This window comes from Hirundo rustica, chromosome 4 (assembly GCF_015227805.2).
Source record: "Hirundo rustica isolate bHirRus1 chromosome 4, bHirRus1.pri.v3, whole genome shotgun sequence".
Classification (NCBI taxonomy): domain Eukaryota; kingdom Metazoa; phylum Chordata; class Aves; order Passeriformes; family Hirundinidae; genus Hirundo; species Hirundo rustica.
Genome location: NC_053453.1, coordinates 35,390,389 through 35,406,255, shown reverse-complemented (window position 1 = coordinate 35,406,255; position 15,867 = coordinate 35,390,389). Strand labels below are relative to the sequence as shown.

The 15,867-nt window shown below is 41.6% G+C and overlaps 1 protein-coding gene across 1 annotated transcript; it reads left to right on the top strand.

The window, feature by feature from the left end:
- The first annotated feature begins 11,273 nt into the window (after positions 1-11,273).
- On the top strand, positions 11,274-13,397 carry IL22 (interleukin 22). The gene is made up of 5 exons (XM_040063132.1): positions 11,274-11,468; positions 12,283-12,348; positions 12,445-12,588; positions 12,822-12,887; positions 13,284-13,397. Exons 1-5 carry the CDS (start codon positions 11,274-11,276, stop codon positions 13,395-13,397), a joined length of 585 nt encoding a protein of 194 aa, XP_039919066.1.
- Positions 13,398-15,867: the final 2,470 nt, after the last annotated feature.

The following is a 15,867-nucleotide window of genomic DNA, read 5'->3' as shown; positions in this document are numbered from 1 at the left end:
TGTGGGATCATTTGGCAGCGCCTATTACATTGGCAGTTCTCTGTTTAGTTCTCTGTTTCACCTGTTCAGCTGGAATATCTGTGGACTTAAGAAAGACAAGATGTTACCTCAGAGCTGATCTTCAGAAAGAGTAATTTATTGAAGCTAGATATGCTGACACTAGAAATCGTAACTGACTACAGATATTTTAAATGGTGACTCGAAGCAGATGGGTGCTACACAGGCTGGAAGGGCTGCATTGACCAAAGGGTCAATCCCCAACAAGACATTTAAAGGGTCAGTGAATTAGTACTGTCCAATACTGATGATGTTAGAAAAGGGTGTTCCTTTCCACCAGAAATTGCATGTTACAGTAGCTTCCTACCAGTGGATTTGTTTGAAACAAATCAAGGTATTTTATTTTATTTTATCTCAAGGGCTTCTGGGATTGTTCTGTGGTGTGCAGTTAATATGTGAATTATAATTGGTCATACAATTTCTACTAAAAGGGAAAATACGCAGCGGGGTTTATGAAAACTTCCATTTTTTGTCTAAAATGATAGTTTTATAATGGAAAACTTAATGGCTAAAAGGGGAAGTATTTTTGTTCAGGATGGTATGTTACTGTGATGTGGATGCATTAATTTATCTACAGTATTATATCAACTTGTTCTTGTTTTCCTGGCGGAGAGCTCTCATCATCCATTATTTCTCTGTGATACCTGTTAATTGACTTTTATTAACTGTGTCCTCTTTCTTTGTTTTTCTATGTTTGCCTGGGTTTCCTGGCCGACAGCTCTGTCTAGACTTTTTGTGCAGGTCTGATTTTGAGGCCTGTAAGTCATAGATATTATAACACCATATGTGCCAGTTTTGCTTATAGTGTTGTCTGTTCTGGTACAGGTGAGTCTGGTACACCTTAGGTAGCTCTGAGTTTGTTAGATGTGTGCAATATGGTACATGTATATTGATTTCTCCCAGGGAGAGAGTAGGTATGGTAAAAGAGGGAGACATTTTTGTTGCAGAGGGGTACGCACAAATTTACATATTAGAATGGAAGTTCATGGTGTCTCACACATCACTGGACATTATTTCCCATCTGAACAACTTTTAGTATTTGCCTGAAATGTTTGAATTGAATTTACTTTTGGACAGAAGTTTTAAAACTAAAGTGTAGACAAAATACTTGGCTTTGAGTTAATGCTAGTAGCTTCTGAAGCGTGTTCTGTAGTCTTCAAGGCAGATGTTAAATTCTTCATGCCTGTTCTCTGCTATTCTTTATTGTTCAAGAGGGATTTTGATTTTTCTAAATATTTCAGACCAGCCTTCAAATGTATTTCCTGTTGTGTTTTCAAGCAAGCTGAATGTGGAAAAAATGTTCAAAAGTGCGCCCTTTATTAATAATTACAAGTGTGTGCTGTGCACTGAATATGTATTGTTTGCTGTCAAGGAAGATTTAGAAGCCTTGAAAGTGGAGAGACCAAATAGATAAATAAGGAGGTGTTACCTGGTTTTTCCGAGCCTTTTGATTTTCTTAAATGGAGTCAGATCTTTTTAGTTATTGTACAATATTAAGAGCAGTTTTCTACCTTTCCCACAGATGTAACATAAACAAATCCTTTGTTTTTCATTCTCTGTCCTTTGTTTGCATATTTCTAACCTGAAAACAATTGTAACTGACAATTGGTCTGGCCACTGAGGCTGAGGGGTGGAAACCCCAAAAAGCCAATCTTCTGCTAGACCCAGAAATGTATAAAAAGTAAAAAATAAACAAAGGGGCTCTCTTCTCTCGGCTCTCTTAGCTGGGAGCTGGTTCGGAAGGACCTCTGCCTTGCGAAATCTCTTGCCTGCGTGTGACTGCTTTGTGTGTCTTGGTGACAAGGAGGAAGGTGGTTGCCAATAGGAGATGTATCTCAGGAATAAACAACCTTGTGAACTTAAGGTCAGGATTTACAAAACCAGCACATTAAGAACTGACCCAGTCAGTAAATGTTGAATGTCTTCAGCTGCTGTTCCCCACCTGTCACCAGCTGGTCAAGGGAGGTGAGGGAAGACCTCATTGCAATCTGCAACTTTCTTGTGGGGGGAAGAGGAGGGATGCACACTGATCTCTTCAATATGGTGCCCACTGACAGCTGAGGGAATGGCCTAAGGTTGTGTCAGGGGAGGTTTAGGTTGGATATTAAAAAAAGGTTTTTCACCCAGAGGGTGGTTGGGCACTGGAACAGGCTCCCCAGGGAAGTGGTCACAGCACCAAGCCTTTGCGAAGCGTTTGGACAATGTTCTCAGCACATGGTGTTACTCTTGGGGATGGTCCTGTGCAGGGCCAGGAGTTGGACTTGGTGATCCTTGGAGGTCCTTTGCAGCTCATCTTACTCTGATTCTCTAACTGGCTTTGCATATACAGTCTCAATTAAGTCACAAAGCCACTCAGTAAGTAGTCTTCCAGTGATACTTTAATTACTATGAGTATGTTGTATAGGGATTTTTCAGCCTTTTTGGATTAATAGATCCACATCTATTGAGTTATTGATGGATTCCTGTGTGGTGAGTAACAACCTTCTGAAAACAGGTTTTGCTTCACCAATGTCTTGCAGGTAGCTGGAGTGCCTTCTGCACCCAAGGGCCACAGCCCAAAACCCAGTGTGTATTGCAGTAAGGTGAGAGGAAATGAAATTGTCTACCAGGTGCCAGCTTTCTCCTTCACTCAAAAATTCTTGGAGCCTGGGTACTAATATATTTTCCTTATCTGACTTTTGGTGTCATTGTGTTCTGGCAGATAACAGTGAAAAAAAAAAACGCATTTCCAAATCCATAATACTCAGTGAGCAAATCTGTAGTACTTGAAGATGGGATAGGAAGCTCAGCTTCTTTGAACAATTTAGTGTGTGCTTATTTGCATGATGCTATATTGATTCATTCCATCTTCCTGTTCTGCAGGGCTGAGCTGACACCTAAGGTTCTGGTGTCACAGCGATTCTTAACCATGTGGTAAAATTTGTCAGCAAAGAGCCCCATCACCATTTGATTCAAGTGGAAGTTTTGGTGTGACCTTGTTGACCAATTTTTACTCTAGTCTGAAGAAAAATGGTTTCATTACCTAGATGCACACAATTGTGTGATAAAGAAAACAAGCCAAACAGTACTTTTAATTGTAAATGGCCTAAAATGAATGTCCTGGTTCTAGCAGTTATGCAGACCTTTGCAGACCAGAGCCTGGGGAAGAGAGAATAGCATGTTGGGGCTGTAGTTAACTTTTAGATGTGCAGTCATTTCTTTGGTTTTCTGTGCACTGGATCCCAGTGGGAAAGTGTTAATCACAATAGTAGTGATCACACCAAAAGCAAAACCTGAAGAGCAGTCAGTGCATGGTAGGTAACAAAGAATTCCAGTTTCATGGAAATCCAAGTTTGCTTTTTGATTCAATTGTTCTATTGTGTCAAGGAAGGACATCTGGATTTCCATGTAGAAATGTGAATGAACTTCCTAAATACACTAGTATTTCCTACAGTTCATCTGGTGGGATGTGAGCTGACCTTGTGAGGTTTCTCTTTCACATGCTGTGTCCTAGAGAAGTCTGTGGACTGACTGAGGGAGCCTGAACTTGGCATGTCAAATGTGCTTTGCCTAGGAAACTGAAGGATGCCGCTTGCTGGTGGGTCCTGTGTGGTGTCATGTTAGGGTGAAGGACTGAGAACTACACGAGATGGATGTGAAGACTGACTGTCCTTTGGGAAAGCAAGCGAGGCCTGGTTTACATACATCTTTCACAGCTGCTTGCAGCTGATCCCTTGTTGCATTCATGGGGCTCTGTTAAAAGTGTAAGAGCAAGAGCACTCATTTGCAAAGAGCTTGCTCTTTGGAAGGGAGAGTCGGGTAGTACAGCTGGGGCAGCAGATCCTGCTTAATGTAGGTGGTTCTTCAGTGGAGGGGGCGAAGGACAACTCAAGCTTCTTACTTCCCACTTTCTTCAGAGGTCGTGATAATGTTTTCTAGTAAAGCATGTCAGCTTTGTAAGTGTGACTGACTTCCATTTATGCCAGGTAACCTTATGCCAAGGTACCTAAGGTAAACCTGTGAAGGTTTCAAGTGGACCTCAGAGACTTTCCTTTTAACTGTGTTTTAATCTGATATACACATATACTGTCTGTGTATGGATGTGTATATACGTGTGTGTGTGCTGGAACAGAGTTATTTTTTTCCACAGTAGGTAGTACAGGCCTCTGTTTTGAAATTGTGCTGAAGATAATGTTGATGATACAGAGGTGTGTTCTTTATTGCTGGGCACAGGGTCAGGACCTTTTCTGCTCCTCACCCTACTCTCTTAACATGGTGCTGGGGGTGCAGAAGGAGCTGGGATGGGACACAGCCAGGACAGCTGACACCGACTGACCCAGGGGACATCCCACACCATGTGGTGTTATGCTCAGCATATAAAGCTGGGGAAGAGGAAGGAAGGGGGGAGACATTCTGAGTGATGGTGTTTTTCTTCCCAAGTAACCACTATGTATGATGGAGCCCTGCTTTCCTGGGGCTGAGCATCTGCCTGCCCATGGGAACTGGTGAATGAATTCCTCATTTTGCTTTGCTCGTTTGTGGATTTTGCTTTACCTATTAAACTATCTTTATCTCAATGCACAGGTTTTCTTAACTTTTACTCTTCTGATTTTCTTCCCCATCGCATCCCAGTGGGAAGTGAGTGAGTGAGTGGGGCTTAGTTCTGGCTGCGATTAAATCATGACTGTGTAATTTTTTTTAAAAATTCAAGGTGTCCTTGTGTAATACTGTCATGTGCTGGGATATCTCCAAAGCACCACTTTGGGATGTGAATTAGAACAGGAATGCCTGGCAGCATTGAGAAAGCATGTATTTTTGGATTTCTCCCTTTCTAGGCCCCTTTCTGGTTACTGGGTTGCTGTGACACGTAAACTTAATCTGCAGATGCACCCTATTCTGGAGAGCTGGGTGCCCAGGTCTGCAAAGTTGTCTGTGTGCACTGGAGAAACATGCTGAGGCTCAGTGCTCCCCCAGGTAGAGTGGGCCTGTGAATTCCCACAATGGTGCTCTCGTGGGGAATGCTTATTTGTGTTTCCAGTGGGAAGCTGGCTTCAGCTTGTGTATTTTATCTTACACGACACACGGCTAAAAACAGATGACTCAGGAAAACAGCATCATAATTCTTATGCTGTAGCTATTTTTTCTGGCCCCATAAATCTCACATTCTTGACAATAATTCTACTCCAAGAAGAAACTCATCGACTCACAGAACTCCCCTTGGAGATTGGCAATAGCATAACCCTGGTCTGGGGAAGGGCTGGGGCTGCTGGCTTCCTAGGGATGGACACATCCTAGGACAAGTAAGAAAGCTGCTGGTAGTGACACGAGAGCTGTCACCTTCTCTAATAGCTCTGTTATAGTGAATAGCTGAGCTGCCAGGGGCTCACTCTCAGGAAATGCTGAGCTCAAGGTCTCAGTGGAAGTGCTGGTATATGGGCAGCATCTGGGCACAAGTACTTCTCCTTAGATAACAATGCTTCCCTTCAAAATGGGTCCATATAATTACTCTGTTACATGATAAAACTGCTAGTCAACCAAGATGCTGGGGATATTTCTTAACCTGAGTAACTGTTTGTTACTGGATTTTGAATTATAAGCCAGTTTGCAAAATTCTGTTCCCATTTAGAGTGATTTTCTTTGAGCTACACGATCTCATTAATTCCACTTCATCATGTTACTGAGTCACGGCTGTGCAACCACACCACACATTAACAGGAAGCTCAGGAGTTTCGGTTCACCTGGTCTGCTGTTCACAAGACATGGTTGGATACATGTAGGTCACTATATAAGGTGACAGAGTCTTATAATATGTTTGTGACTTTACACACTGAATTAAGAGTTGCCATCTGGTGGGAGGGTTAATAGTGATGCCTTTGGTGCTGTGAGGCTGTGTGCACTGACATGGTCTCAATTATCCTTTTTCACTCTGTGTGAACTGAGTGTTGACTGCTATTGATGAGTCTTATTAAAACTTCTGTGTTTGTGTTTTACTGATGTTGCAGGAGTTTTCTGAGGAAGCAAAACCGCTGGACTAGCATCTATTGCAGTTACATCGACCCAGGTTGGGTTTTGTTTGTTTGTTTTTTAATTAATTAATTAGTTAATCCTTTTGGGACTGCAGTAGAAGTTACTACCACAATGGTCCTAGTAATAATATGGTATTAACACATTAAGAATTTTGGTAGCAGTGTTGTCTCAATATATCTCTGGGTTGCTTTCTTTTGTATCTCCACTATATAAATATTTCTGAGAATAAAGTTATTTAAAACAGAAGAATTTTGGTTTTGGTGAATTTTCCTGTGTGTGTGTGGATGGTTGTTTTGTTGGTTTTGGTTGTTTTTGGTTTGGTGTGGGTTTTGTTTGTTGGTGGTTTTTTTTTTGTTTGTTTGTTTGTTTGTTTGTTTGTTTTTTTTTTGTCCCAGAATGTAATTTAAAATTGAGGTGATGAGTTCCCTTCCTCTTGGATGTTTTTATGATATGAAATACCAGCTTTAAGATATGGCATCTCATAGTTAGGAGACCCAAAAATTATGTAACAAAACCAAGTGAAGGTCAGAGACAAAGATCTTTGATGAAATGTCTGATATAAAAGCCAAAGTGTTACTGTCAGAGGAAATGTGTTACTCTGTGTTACAGAAATGTTACAGCCAGGGAAGGTAGGAAATAGCACATGGTCTTCAAAACCCCTGAGTCAGCAGTGCCTTTACTGTCTCCAGAGTCTTTTTCAATCACCTTATATTCCCAGGCTAAGCAATTTTTTTAATGCTATTCCTTCTTCTTCAAGGACTTACTATTTCTTACATAACATTAAACCTATCACACACACGCACAAAAACAAAACAAAAAAAAAAGAGAGGAAAACCAAGCAAAAATGTAACGGTCAAATGTTACATGTCCTCTCCCAGTGTCTGTATTGGTACTATTTCCTCTGTAGAAATTGAATCCCTTCTGCCATTCCTAGTGATTGTGCCCAGAAGACACTTGCCTGTGTACTAGGATGTTTCCATAAAGAAGGTCTGGATTACAGAAAAGCTTATTTTCAAGTTTTGTAGAGAAGAATCATTTTGCATTGCTGAAGTTTTCATTGCTGGCCAGAGAGCTGACTAAAATAAGATTTTACTGGAGCTTGAGCTGAAAAAATTTTATAGTCTACTTTAATCTTCGGAAGTTTGAAAGTCTGGACAAAAGCAGAGAAGAACTGAGATAAGATGGACCTGACTGCTGACTGCTTCACAAATGAGCTGGAGCAAAATGAGGAGATGAGTGTGACCTGAAACCTAAGATTGAGTGTTCATTTTTAGGTGTTACATGACCTATGGCCCATTCATACAAATGTTTAAGGGGGAAGAATCTCATTGCCAAATAAAGGATCCAAGAGCACAACACAACATACAAAGGCTCACTTTTTCACATGCCAACCCTTGACAGTATTTCCAGCCCAGAGGCCAGTCCTGACATTTCCAATAATGCAGTATAATGCTGGCTGATTGAAAATGTACTAAAGCCCAATAAAATTCCTGCATGCTAGTATGTTGCTGCTGATACACAGCAGCTGGACATCAAAGTACAGTATTGGTGTGTGTTCACTCACCTGTGACCTCATTCAAAGTCAGAAGGAAGTGTCTGTGGCTTTAGAAGCAGATGTGATGCAGAGTTCCAGTCCTCCTCAAAAAATCCTCTGTCTTCAAAATGGGTCAAGAAGTCATTGCCGAGAATATTTACCACTATGGTTTCTTAATGAATCAGGGAAGTTCCATGTAATTAGACTTCAAAGTTTTATAGGTGAGTTAAGTGATAGGATAGACACTTAACTGTTGGAGGAGTACTAGAGAGAAAAAGTGACCTGGGAACAATTTCAAAATAATTTCCTTGATTCATTTAACTTGAAAAAAAATTACAGAGAGTACTTTATAGAAGATTAAAGGTCTTTGGTAGTTTTTAATTGAAATGAAAGCAGAGGAGTTATATTTTCTTGTAAGAATTTTGTATTTTATACAGTGCTACTAGTCTTAAACATTAAAAGTATCATTAAACCTATTAAAAAATCATGAAATAAGAAAGGGAAATTACTTCCCCCTCATTATTCAGATGCATTTTGTCCAGTACTCTTTCTCCACATAGCAAGACCCTCCAGTGATGGTTTCATCCAGAGTACCACATTTTAAATGAAAGGCAGCTTTCCTTCCACTGATCTCTCCTGCTGTGCAGTTCCCGTTTGGGAAGGGGAATCTAACCAAGCAATTTCCCTGAGGTTCACCTTCAGTGCTGGTTCAAGACCTTGTTTTTAAAAAGTTTAATGTATTTCCTCCTCAAACAAGAATTAAAAAAAGAAGTCTCTCTCTGGACTTCAGCTGGACACTGGAGTAAGATCCAGCACTAGCATAGGTATTTAGCCCCATCTTAACATGGGTTGTACAACTGGATGTGCATCTCCCATCCAGGGTGTGGTGAGCCGGTGAAAAGAGGCAGTAACCGTGGCTAATCTTTGTTCAATGCAATCTCATAACAGAAGTACAAGACCCTGGGAATGGGAGCCGTATCTCCGCTTCCAAAGAAATTCTATTGACGTGTTACAAGGAATCACTGAAGCCTTGACTGTGGCTACACTGTAGCTCTGTGGTACATCCAGGACCAGGAGTCCTGAGGCCAGGAATGATCTGATGAACATAAAGTCTGCTCGTGTTAGTGTCCGGTAACATCTTGGCTCTTTGTTTTTGGGCAGAACCATACTCAGAGTAAGCTAGAGGGATGAAAGATAGCTGTAACTCACAGCTGCTAACAAAAGGGTAAATAATGTAAAATCTTTAGTAATGTCATAAAAACAGAATTTGCAAAACATGGATTAATGAACTTGAAATAAGCATTTCAGCATCTCAGTGTCTGTAAAATAGCAAGGTAAACTAAACAACTGAAGCAGCTTCAGAAGGAGGACATGGTGGGACAACCAAAAAGCAGCATGGCTGAGAAGGCTAACAATACAGATGGGAGGCTAACTTAAGGTTTTTTATGAAAATAGGTATGTCCCAGTGCATGGTTTCAAATAAAAGAGCAGGAAGACAGAAGAGGTCCTGTAATTACGGCATAGTAAGGGGAAGAAGAAAGATTCAGCATCTAATTCCACATTAATCTGCCTGATTTTGTTTAAATAACCATCAGGACAAGGGATGAGGGGTGCTCCTCACAGTGTTTTGAAGTGATGGGCGTGGCACAGCACCTACTAAGGTCATGCACCCTTTCCATGGGATTGGAGCCACAAAAAGAGGTCAGACAAGCTGGATCTGTGTATGATGAGTTAGTGACCAAAGGGATGGGTTAGTGACCGAAAGATTGGTGGTGCCAGAAGGACAAGAGGACAGGGGATCTGAATGCCTGTCCACAGCTCCTGTTTTGGGTATAGGACTTCAGTTCTGATGGATGAGCTGGTGGAGAAACCTCAGTTGGAAGCAGACTTTGGTTATCAGACTGTGTTTAACACCTGGGGAGGAGTTAGGGAGTTAGTGGAAATGTATTTCAGGGAGGGTCAATACTTCAAAGCAGCCTGTCCGGATTCTCCCAGTTTGGTTTTTTAACCAAAGTCTGTTTTTAACCAAGTCTGTTTTTTGGTGAAGTAAAACTCATCCTTTCATCTTCTTATTAACCTGTACCCCCACTGGAACTATTGGCTTGAAATATATGTGGAAAAGAGTTTAGAAATGTATTCTTGAATAGCCTTGTGGTACATTTGGATGTGAACTAGACTGTTGCCATCCTGGGTCCAGACTCACATTCTGCTGTCAGCTTCAGTCCAGATGCTGTTGGAGGCAGGTCATGGCAATGGGTACCTGAGAGGGGTAGAGGCAGTGATGATGGCTCCAGGGCCCAGACCTGATGTAGCAGGTGTCTAAGGGCAACCAGAGAAGGACTGAGACATGGAGGGATAAATTTATGCTGCAGATGCATCAGTGGAAGCTAAAGAATAAGCTCCATTCCACTCAGCTTTTAACAGCTTCATTTCAGGTGTAAGAAAAAGATCTGGCCATTTCAGAGCATGAGATTAGGTTGATAAAGGCTCTTGTCCTGAGAACCTGAGCTACAAAGAATGGAGCCCAGCCAGATGGATGCCCACCCTCAGAGCTCTCAGATATCCACTCTCAGAGGCAGAGTTGAAGCCTTGGTTTTCCAGATCTGTTTTCCCCTGTTTGTCATCTGTGTACCTTGTGGGTATTAGAAAACCAGGAGTTTACGTTTGTACCAGTTCCGTGTTCTCATGCATTACTGTCTACAGATGGGTTGCAAATTACTGTCTAAAGAGTGCATGTTCCTATTTGGAACACAGCATGGTATTTCAGACTGAAGGTGCAGCACTGCCTTCATGATAGCAGACGAGCCTTAGGAACATGGAAATCACCTGGATAAGTACATGACCACAGCTCTGGTCATTATTCCTGATTAAAGCCTTAAATACAGAAAATATTTTTGAGAAAGGGAAGTTGGAAATCAGGCATGTGATAAATGCAGTGTTGGTCCTATAAAGTTTCTGATCTCTCGGAGAGGATTGCACTGTGATGTTCAGATGGCCAGTGGCTCCAGTGGGTCACTATGTGGGAAAGGGTATTTTCAGGGTAGGAGCCACAGGTGGTCAGTGCTTTGGATTTGATGTGATCTCTGATAACTTGTACGCACCAGTCAGCAGCAGTGAAATCAATCTTGTACCACAGAAGATCTAATGGCTTTCTGCCATCAAACTGTTAATCAAGTGCATTGTAATTGGGACAGGAGGCACAAACTTGTAAAATTCTCAAATATTTTTATGCAAAAAGAATTCAGGATTCCTATCCTAGTAAAAGCCCCTGCTTTGCCCCACGTTAATATTTGGGTGGTTGTGGGGTTGGGTTTTTTTTTTTTTTTGGAAACTAAAGATTATGATGGCCTTGAAGTTGTATTTGTGGGTTTTGAAGTGGTTAGGTAGTTCTCAGAAGAGGATACTGGAAAGTAAGAGACTTGCTGATGTCATTTTTATTTCACCACCAGTACCCAAAAAAAAACCAGCTGAGAGAGATGTTGGTGGCCCTATATAAGGTGCAGCTCACCTCCTGCAGAGCACATCAAGAATCACAGCAAAGGTAAGGCTTGCAGCCTTTGTGCTGCTCTCACTTTGCTTCACCCGCTCTCCTTGGTGGTAACGCTGCCTTCTTTCACATCAGTGCTGAGTCCTGTATCTGCAGCCTGCTGGGACGGACGATTTCAGACCCTGAGCCATGGCCTCCCTACAGACCTTGTCCAGGAGCTTCCCAGGATGGGTTTTCTTCTGCTGCTGTTGCTGTCTCCCCTTTCTTCTCACCAGCTCTCTGCCTCTGAAAGGGGCCTCCGCTGCCCATCATGCCTGCAGGCTCAGGAAGATCAACTTCCAGCAGCCCTACATCCGGAATCGCACCTACACCTTGGCTAAAACGGTACAGTCGTCCATGTGTTCTTCATGGTGGGACCTGAGGACCTACTCCTCTGTTGGTGCCGTGACTTCTGGTCTTTGGCATTCCTCCCTCTTTCCCCTGCTTTTCTCCAGAAAAAAACCCCAAAACAAAAACAAAACCAAAAACAACAACGTGCATTTGCAGTTAAAGCAGAGTTTGGGTGTGTGGAGCAGGTCTCTTGCCTGCTGGCTGTGTAGCCAGGGGTAGCTGCTGCCTCTCCTCCTGCTGCTCCCCAAGGGAAAGGCAGCCCCTGGAACAGCACAGCTTCTTCTCTTCAAGCTGCCAAAGTAGGTAAATTGTGAAATATGACATTGAATTTCACAATTTGCTCACTCCATTTGGAGCTGGGCCTGTCCATGACTCCAGTCACAGCCAAGCAGGTGCTCAGGCACCTTACAGTGCTCTGCTAGGGCAGGTTTCTTGGCTGCTTTTGCCATGGGTGGATCTCCCTGGGTGCACACCATTGAGCACCTCCCAGCAGCACTGCGGGCCGCTGTGAGGTTGGCCACCTGCAGCATGTGGTTTAGTCACCCTAACCACGATGACTTCTGACTTTTAAGTGGGGGACACAAATTCAGACTTTGGCTTATTTATTTTCCTGCAACACTGACCTTGCACCTCACCCAGCTGAGGGGAGAAACAGACACGATGTCCAAGATTATCTACCTGTAACAGACTGTGGTGTCCATTCCCTCATTTTGCCTGTACTTTCATTGCTGATAAAAACTTCTGGGTTTATTATTAATTTTTAAGTAAGGTTCCCATCACCAGCTGACACTTCCTTTTTTCCTCTCAGGCCAGTGCCTCAGACAAGGACACGGACAACAGATTGATTGGGCAGCAGCTCTTTGTTAACATCAGGGTAAGCCTTACTTGAGGAATCTGCTCTTTGCATCCCTCTGCAGCACTTAGTGATTTCTTGCCTTGATTTAACATGATCTCTTACTTTCATACACAGGAAAACAACCGCTGCTACCTGATGAAGAGGGTTGTGGAGTTCGTAGTAAAAGATGTTCTCCTCACTGAAGTCAAGAACCAGTACCCTTATGTTGAGGAGGTGGCACAGTTCTTGGCATCCCTCACCTCAGAGCTGAGCAGTTGTGTGAGTAACACTGGTTTCTTTCCTTTCGACTTTCATTGCTGCTCCTAAATCTCAGAATGCTACAAGCAGTGGCAAAAGACAGTGATATGAAAGGAAACCTCAGATCAAAGATATGAAAGTCAGAGTTAATAGAAAGGTGTGAAAAAGAGAAAAAAGAACACACACACAAAATATATATATATCTCACTGCAATTAACTGTCCATCTTATGTCTGGATTTTTCCTTTCTTTTAGCAATTCTCAGGAAGGAGAGAACACATTGAAAAGAACCTGGAACAAATGAAGAACAAAATGGCACAGGTACATTTCCCCCAAACATTTAGAAAGAGCAGTTTCAAACCCCAGTCTCTTAGTTGTATTAAGGCTGATGTAATTATAAAACAAACTTAAGATTGTTTAGGACAGGAAGCCTTCAAGGGCATTAAATAGGGGACTAAGGATATTTCCCCTTTCAACCCTCCCTGCTTGTCCTGTTAGATCTCTGCACATATTATGGTAATTTAAACCTTCAAAAGTTAGGTTGCAGGAAACTTATATGTTAGTCTAGATTTGAATTAGCTAGTTTATATCTTATAAGGATGGAACTGTGTAAGAGAATTAGGAAAGTAAATTTTTTATTAAGTTTCTGTGACAATCCTAATTTCAATTTTCTGAAAAATAGCTAGTTGCTAAGATTTGTATTCTGCTCTTTTCTAGTTGGCAGAAAATGGAAAGACTAAAGCAATTGGAGAGCTGGATTTACTGTTTGACTACATGGAAAATTCCTGTACTGATGCCCCAAAGAAGGGAGGTAACAAGAAGAAAAACTGAAAAAATTCTGGATCAGGCTTGAAGAGATGTCTCTGCAGATCTCTTGCAATAACTCAAACTGATTAGCTGCAACTATGTCCATTCCCCCCAGATGCAGTACATCTTTCACTTGTGTCAAAACTTGCAAACTAAGTGGGCAGAGATAGGATGCATATTGCTGCCTTCTTTGAAAACAAAAACTCCAGGACAATGCCTCTTGATTGCAACATAGGGCATTAGTTATTTACAAAAGCACTGTTCTGTCCTCCTCATCTTCACAGGAATGAGGTAACCGTTTCTGTCTTCTATATACTGAAATCTGACACCTATGAATCAGCTTTGATCAAGGCAGTGATGTTTTGATGTGGTGTTTTAGCCAGGATGTTTTGAACCTCCTAGTTGGAAATCTCTCTTGCATATGTTGCTCTCTTCTGACCTTTGCCTGAAAAGTTGTTATTTCAGACTATTTCAGAAATAATTTTTGTCATTTGTATTTAATGGTAACTTATTTTAAGGTAATAATTATACAACACTTTTATTTATATAGATTAATTGAAAAATATCCATGGAAATGTATTTATGAAGGTTTACCAGATATTAACACCGCTGTGTGATATTTATATGAAGATGGAATGTTTTATAAATGCTTGGACTTTAATTTATTATAATAAATATTTTGGACCTCAAATACTGCCATTTTGTTTTTTCTTCAAACACAAGGAAGATGATCCACATTGCGCCTGTGGAGCTGCTGGACTAGTCACTGTACTCTTGTGCCCAGAAAGGATGCAAGCTCTGCCTGGGGCTGTGCTTCTTCAGAATAAGCCTGCAATTTCAACTTCTCACAGGCTAGAGCTTAGCGGGGAGCATGTCAGTCAGCCTTTCCTGTAGGGGATGGTGGGAAAAATAGTATCACTCTTGAAAGTCGTTTGTTTGGTTCACTGGTTCTGCCTCGGTACACACAGAGACAAGATCCCCCCTTGAACAGCTGCAGTTGAAAAGTCCCAAACTGTCCCCATGGGTCAGATGACGTTGAGGCAAACAGGCAGCAGCAGCTAAAGAAACTCTGCATTCCCACTGCTTATCCATAGCATACTGAGCATAAATGGTGTTCTGCAGCATCAGGGATCTCAAAGTACTTCAGAAGAGAATGTTTGGTGCCTATTCTCAAGAAAACTCCAAGACAGAAAAAACCCCCCAAGTTCCTGAAACACTGTTTAATCTGTCATTATAACGTCAGGTCCTTCAGCAATGTCTCTTGACAAAGACAGAAGAGTTGGTCTGGTGAAGCCAGGGAAACTGGTGACTGGACCAAGGTTGAAGGGGTGAAAAGCATCCAAATAATTAGAAAGCCAGAAGAAATATGTAATAGCAAATTCCAGCAACTGCTGAAGTCTTCTTGAGCAAGGCCTTACCACTTATTCATCAGGATGACAAGAATCCTGTCCACATTTAAAATATTTTGCTCCAGAACCAGAGCAAATTTAAGATGGATTTTAAAGCATACATCCATCTTTAATTTTGAACACAGTTTATGTGAACCGAAATCACATATTAGACTGGCATATGACCTATGATCCATTTGGGTGATGGATGCCTGTTACCTGTCTAACTAGATGCATTCAACATGGTTTACTTTTCCTCACACTTTCATCCGTATATCACAACGTATGATTCACATGCTTGTTCACAGTCAAGGCAGGAGTGACCCATTAATGACAGGCAGGATCTGGTACCACATGACAGTTTCAGGGATTTAACCTTTATTATATATTCAGTTGGATATATATCTCCTTTCTTCTGGGATAAGGCACGATGTTGTCAAGAGCTATTGGCCAGTATCCTTTCTCTTATCCCTCAAACTTGTGAGAACTGTCAGCAAAGGAAGGGAATTTAAACACCAAATGAATAGTTAACGTCACTTCCCTGACGTTTGACGTACACAGTCTTTCCTTAAACTACATCTCTCTCATCTCTCTCCCTTTATAGTCAGTGGCGGATAAGACAATTATACAGGTGTCATTTCTCTGGTCTACATCAGAGGTTTATAAAGATTGTGATTTTGGGCAGGATAACGTGACTATACCCTAAAAGAACCACTTTTATTCCTTAATGATAGAGACCAGACCATGAGACACATACATGCTGTTTCTTGTTGATAAAATCACTTCACAAATGGATAAACATTTATTTCCTTCTACTTCCTTTAGATCTCTTCTACATTGCCCTTATTGAGTTTCCCTACCCAGAAATGTCAAATCAGTCTCTCACACTGGGACTAAACCCAGATTAAAACCTGTTTGTCCACAAAAACGTAAAAATTAAGTCAACTGATTATTAACTTCTCCAGCTCTAAAAACCACTAGTTGGAAGACTCTACCACAGAAACCACATGAGCTGGAGCCCTGGAAATGCCACACAGCAAACTTTGTAGAATTTCCTTCTCAGGTTTTCTTGCAGGGTATGTGTGACTTGTGGATTCAGTTTTGAA

Coding starts and splice junctions, on each gene's coding strand:
- IL22 (XM_040063132.1), top strand. CDS start 11,274: ATGGCCTCCCTACAGACCTTGTCCAGGAGCTTCCCAGGATGGGTTTTC. Junction 12,349..12,444: donor AGCTCTTTGTTAACATCAGG/GTAAGCCTTACT, acceptor TTTCATACACAG/GAAAACAACCGCTGCTACCT. Junction 12,888..13,283: donor TGAAGAACAAAATGGCACAG/GTACATTTCCCC, acceptor GCTCTTTTCTAG/TTGGCAGAAAATGGAAAGAC.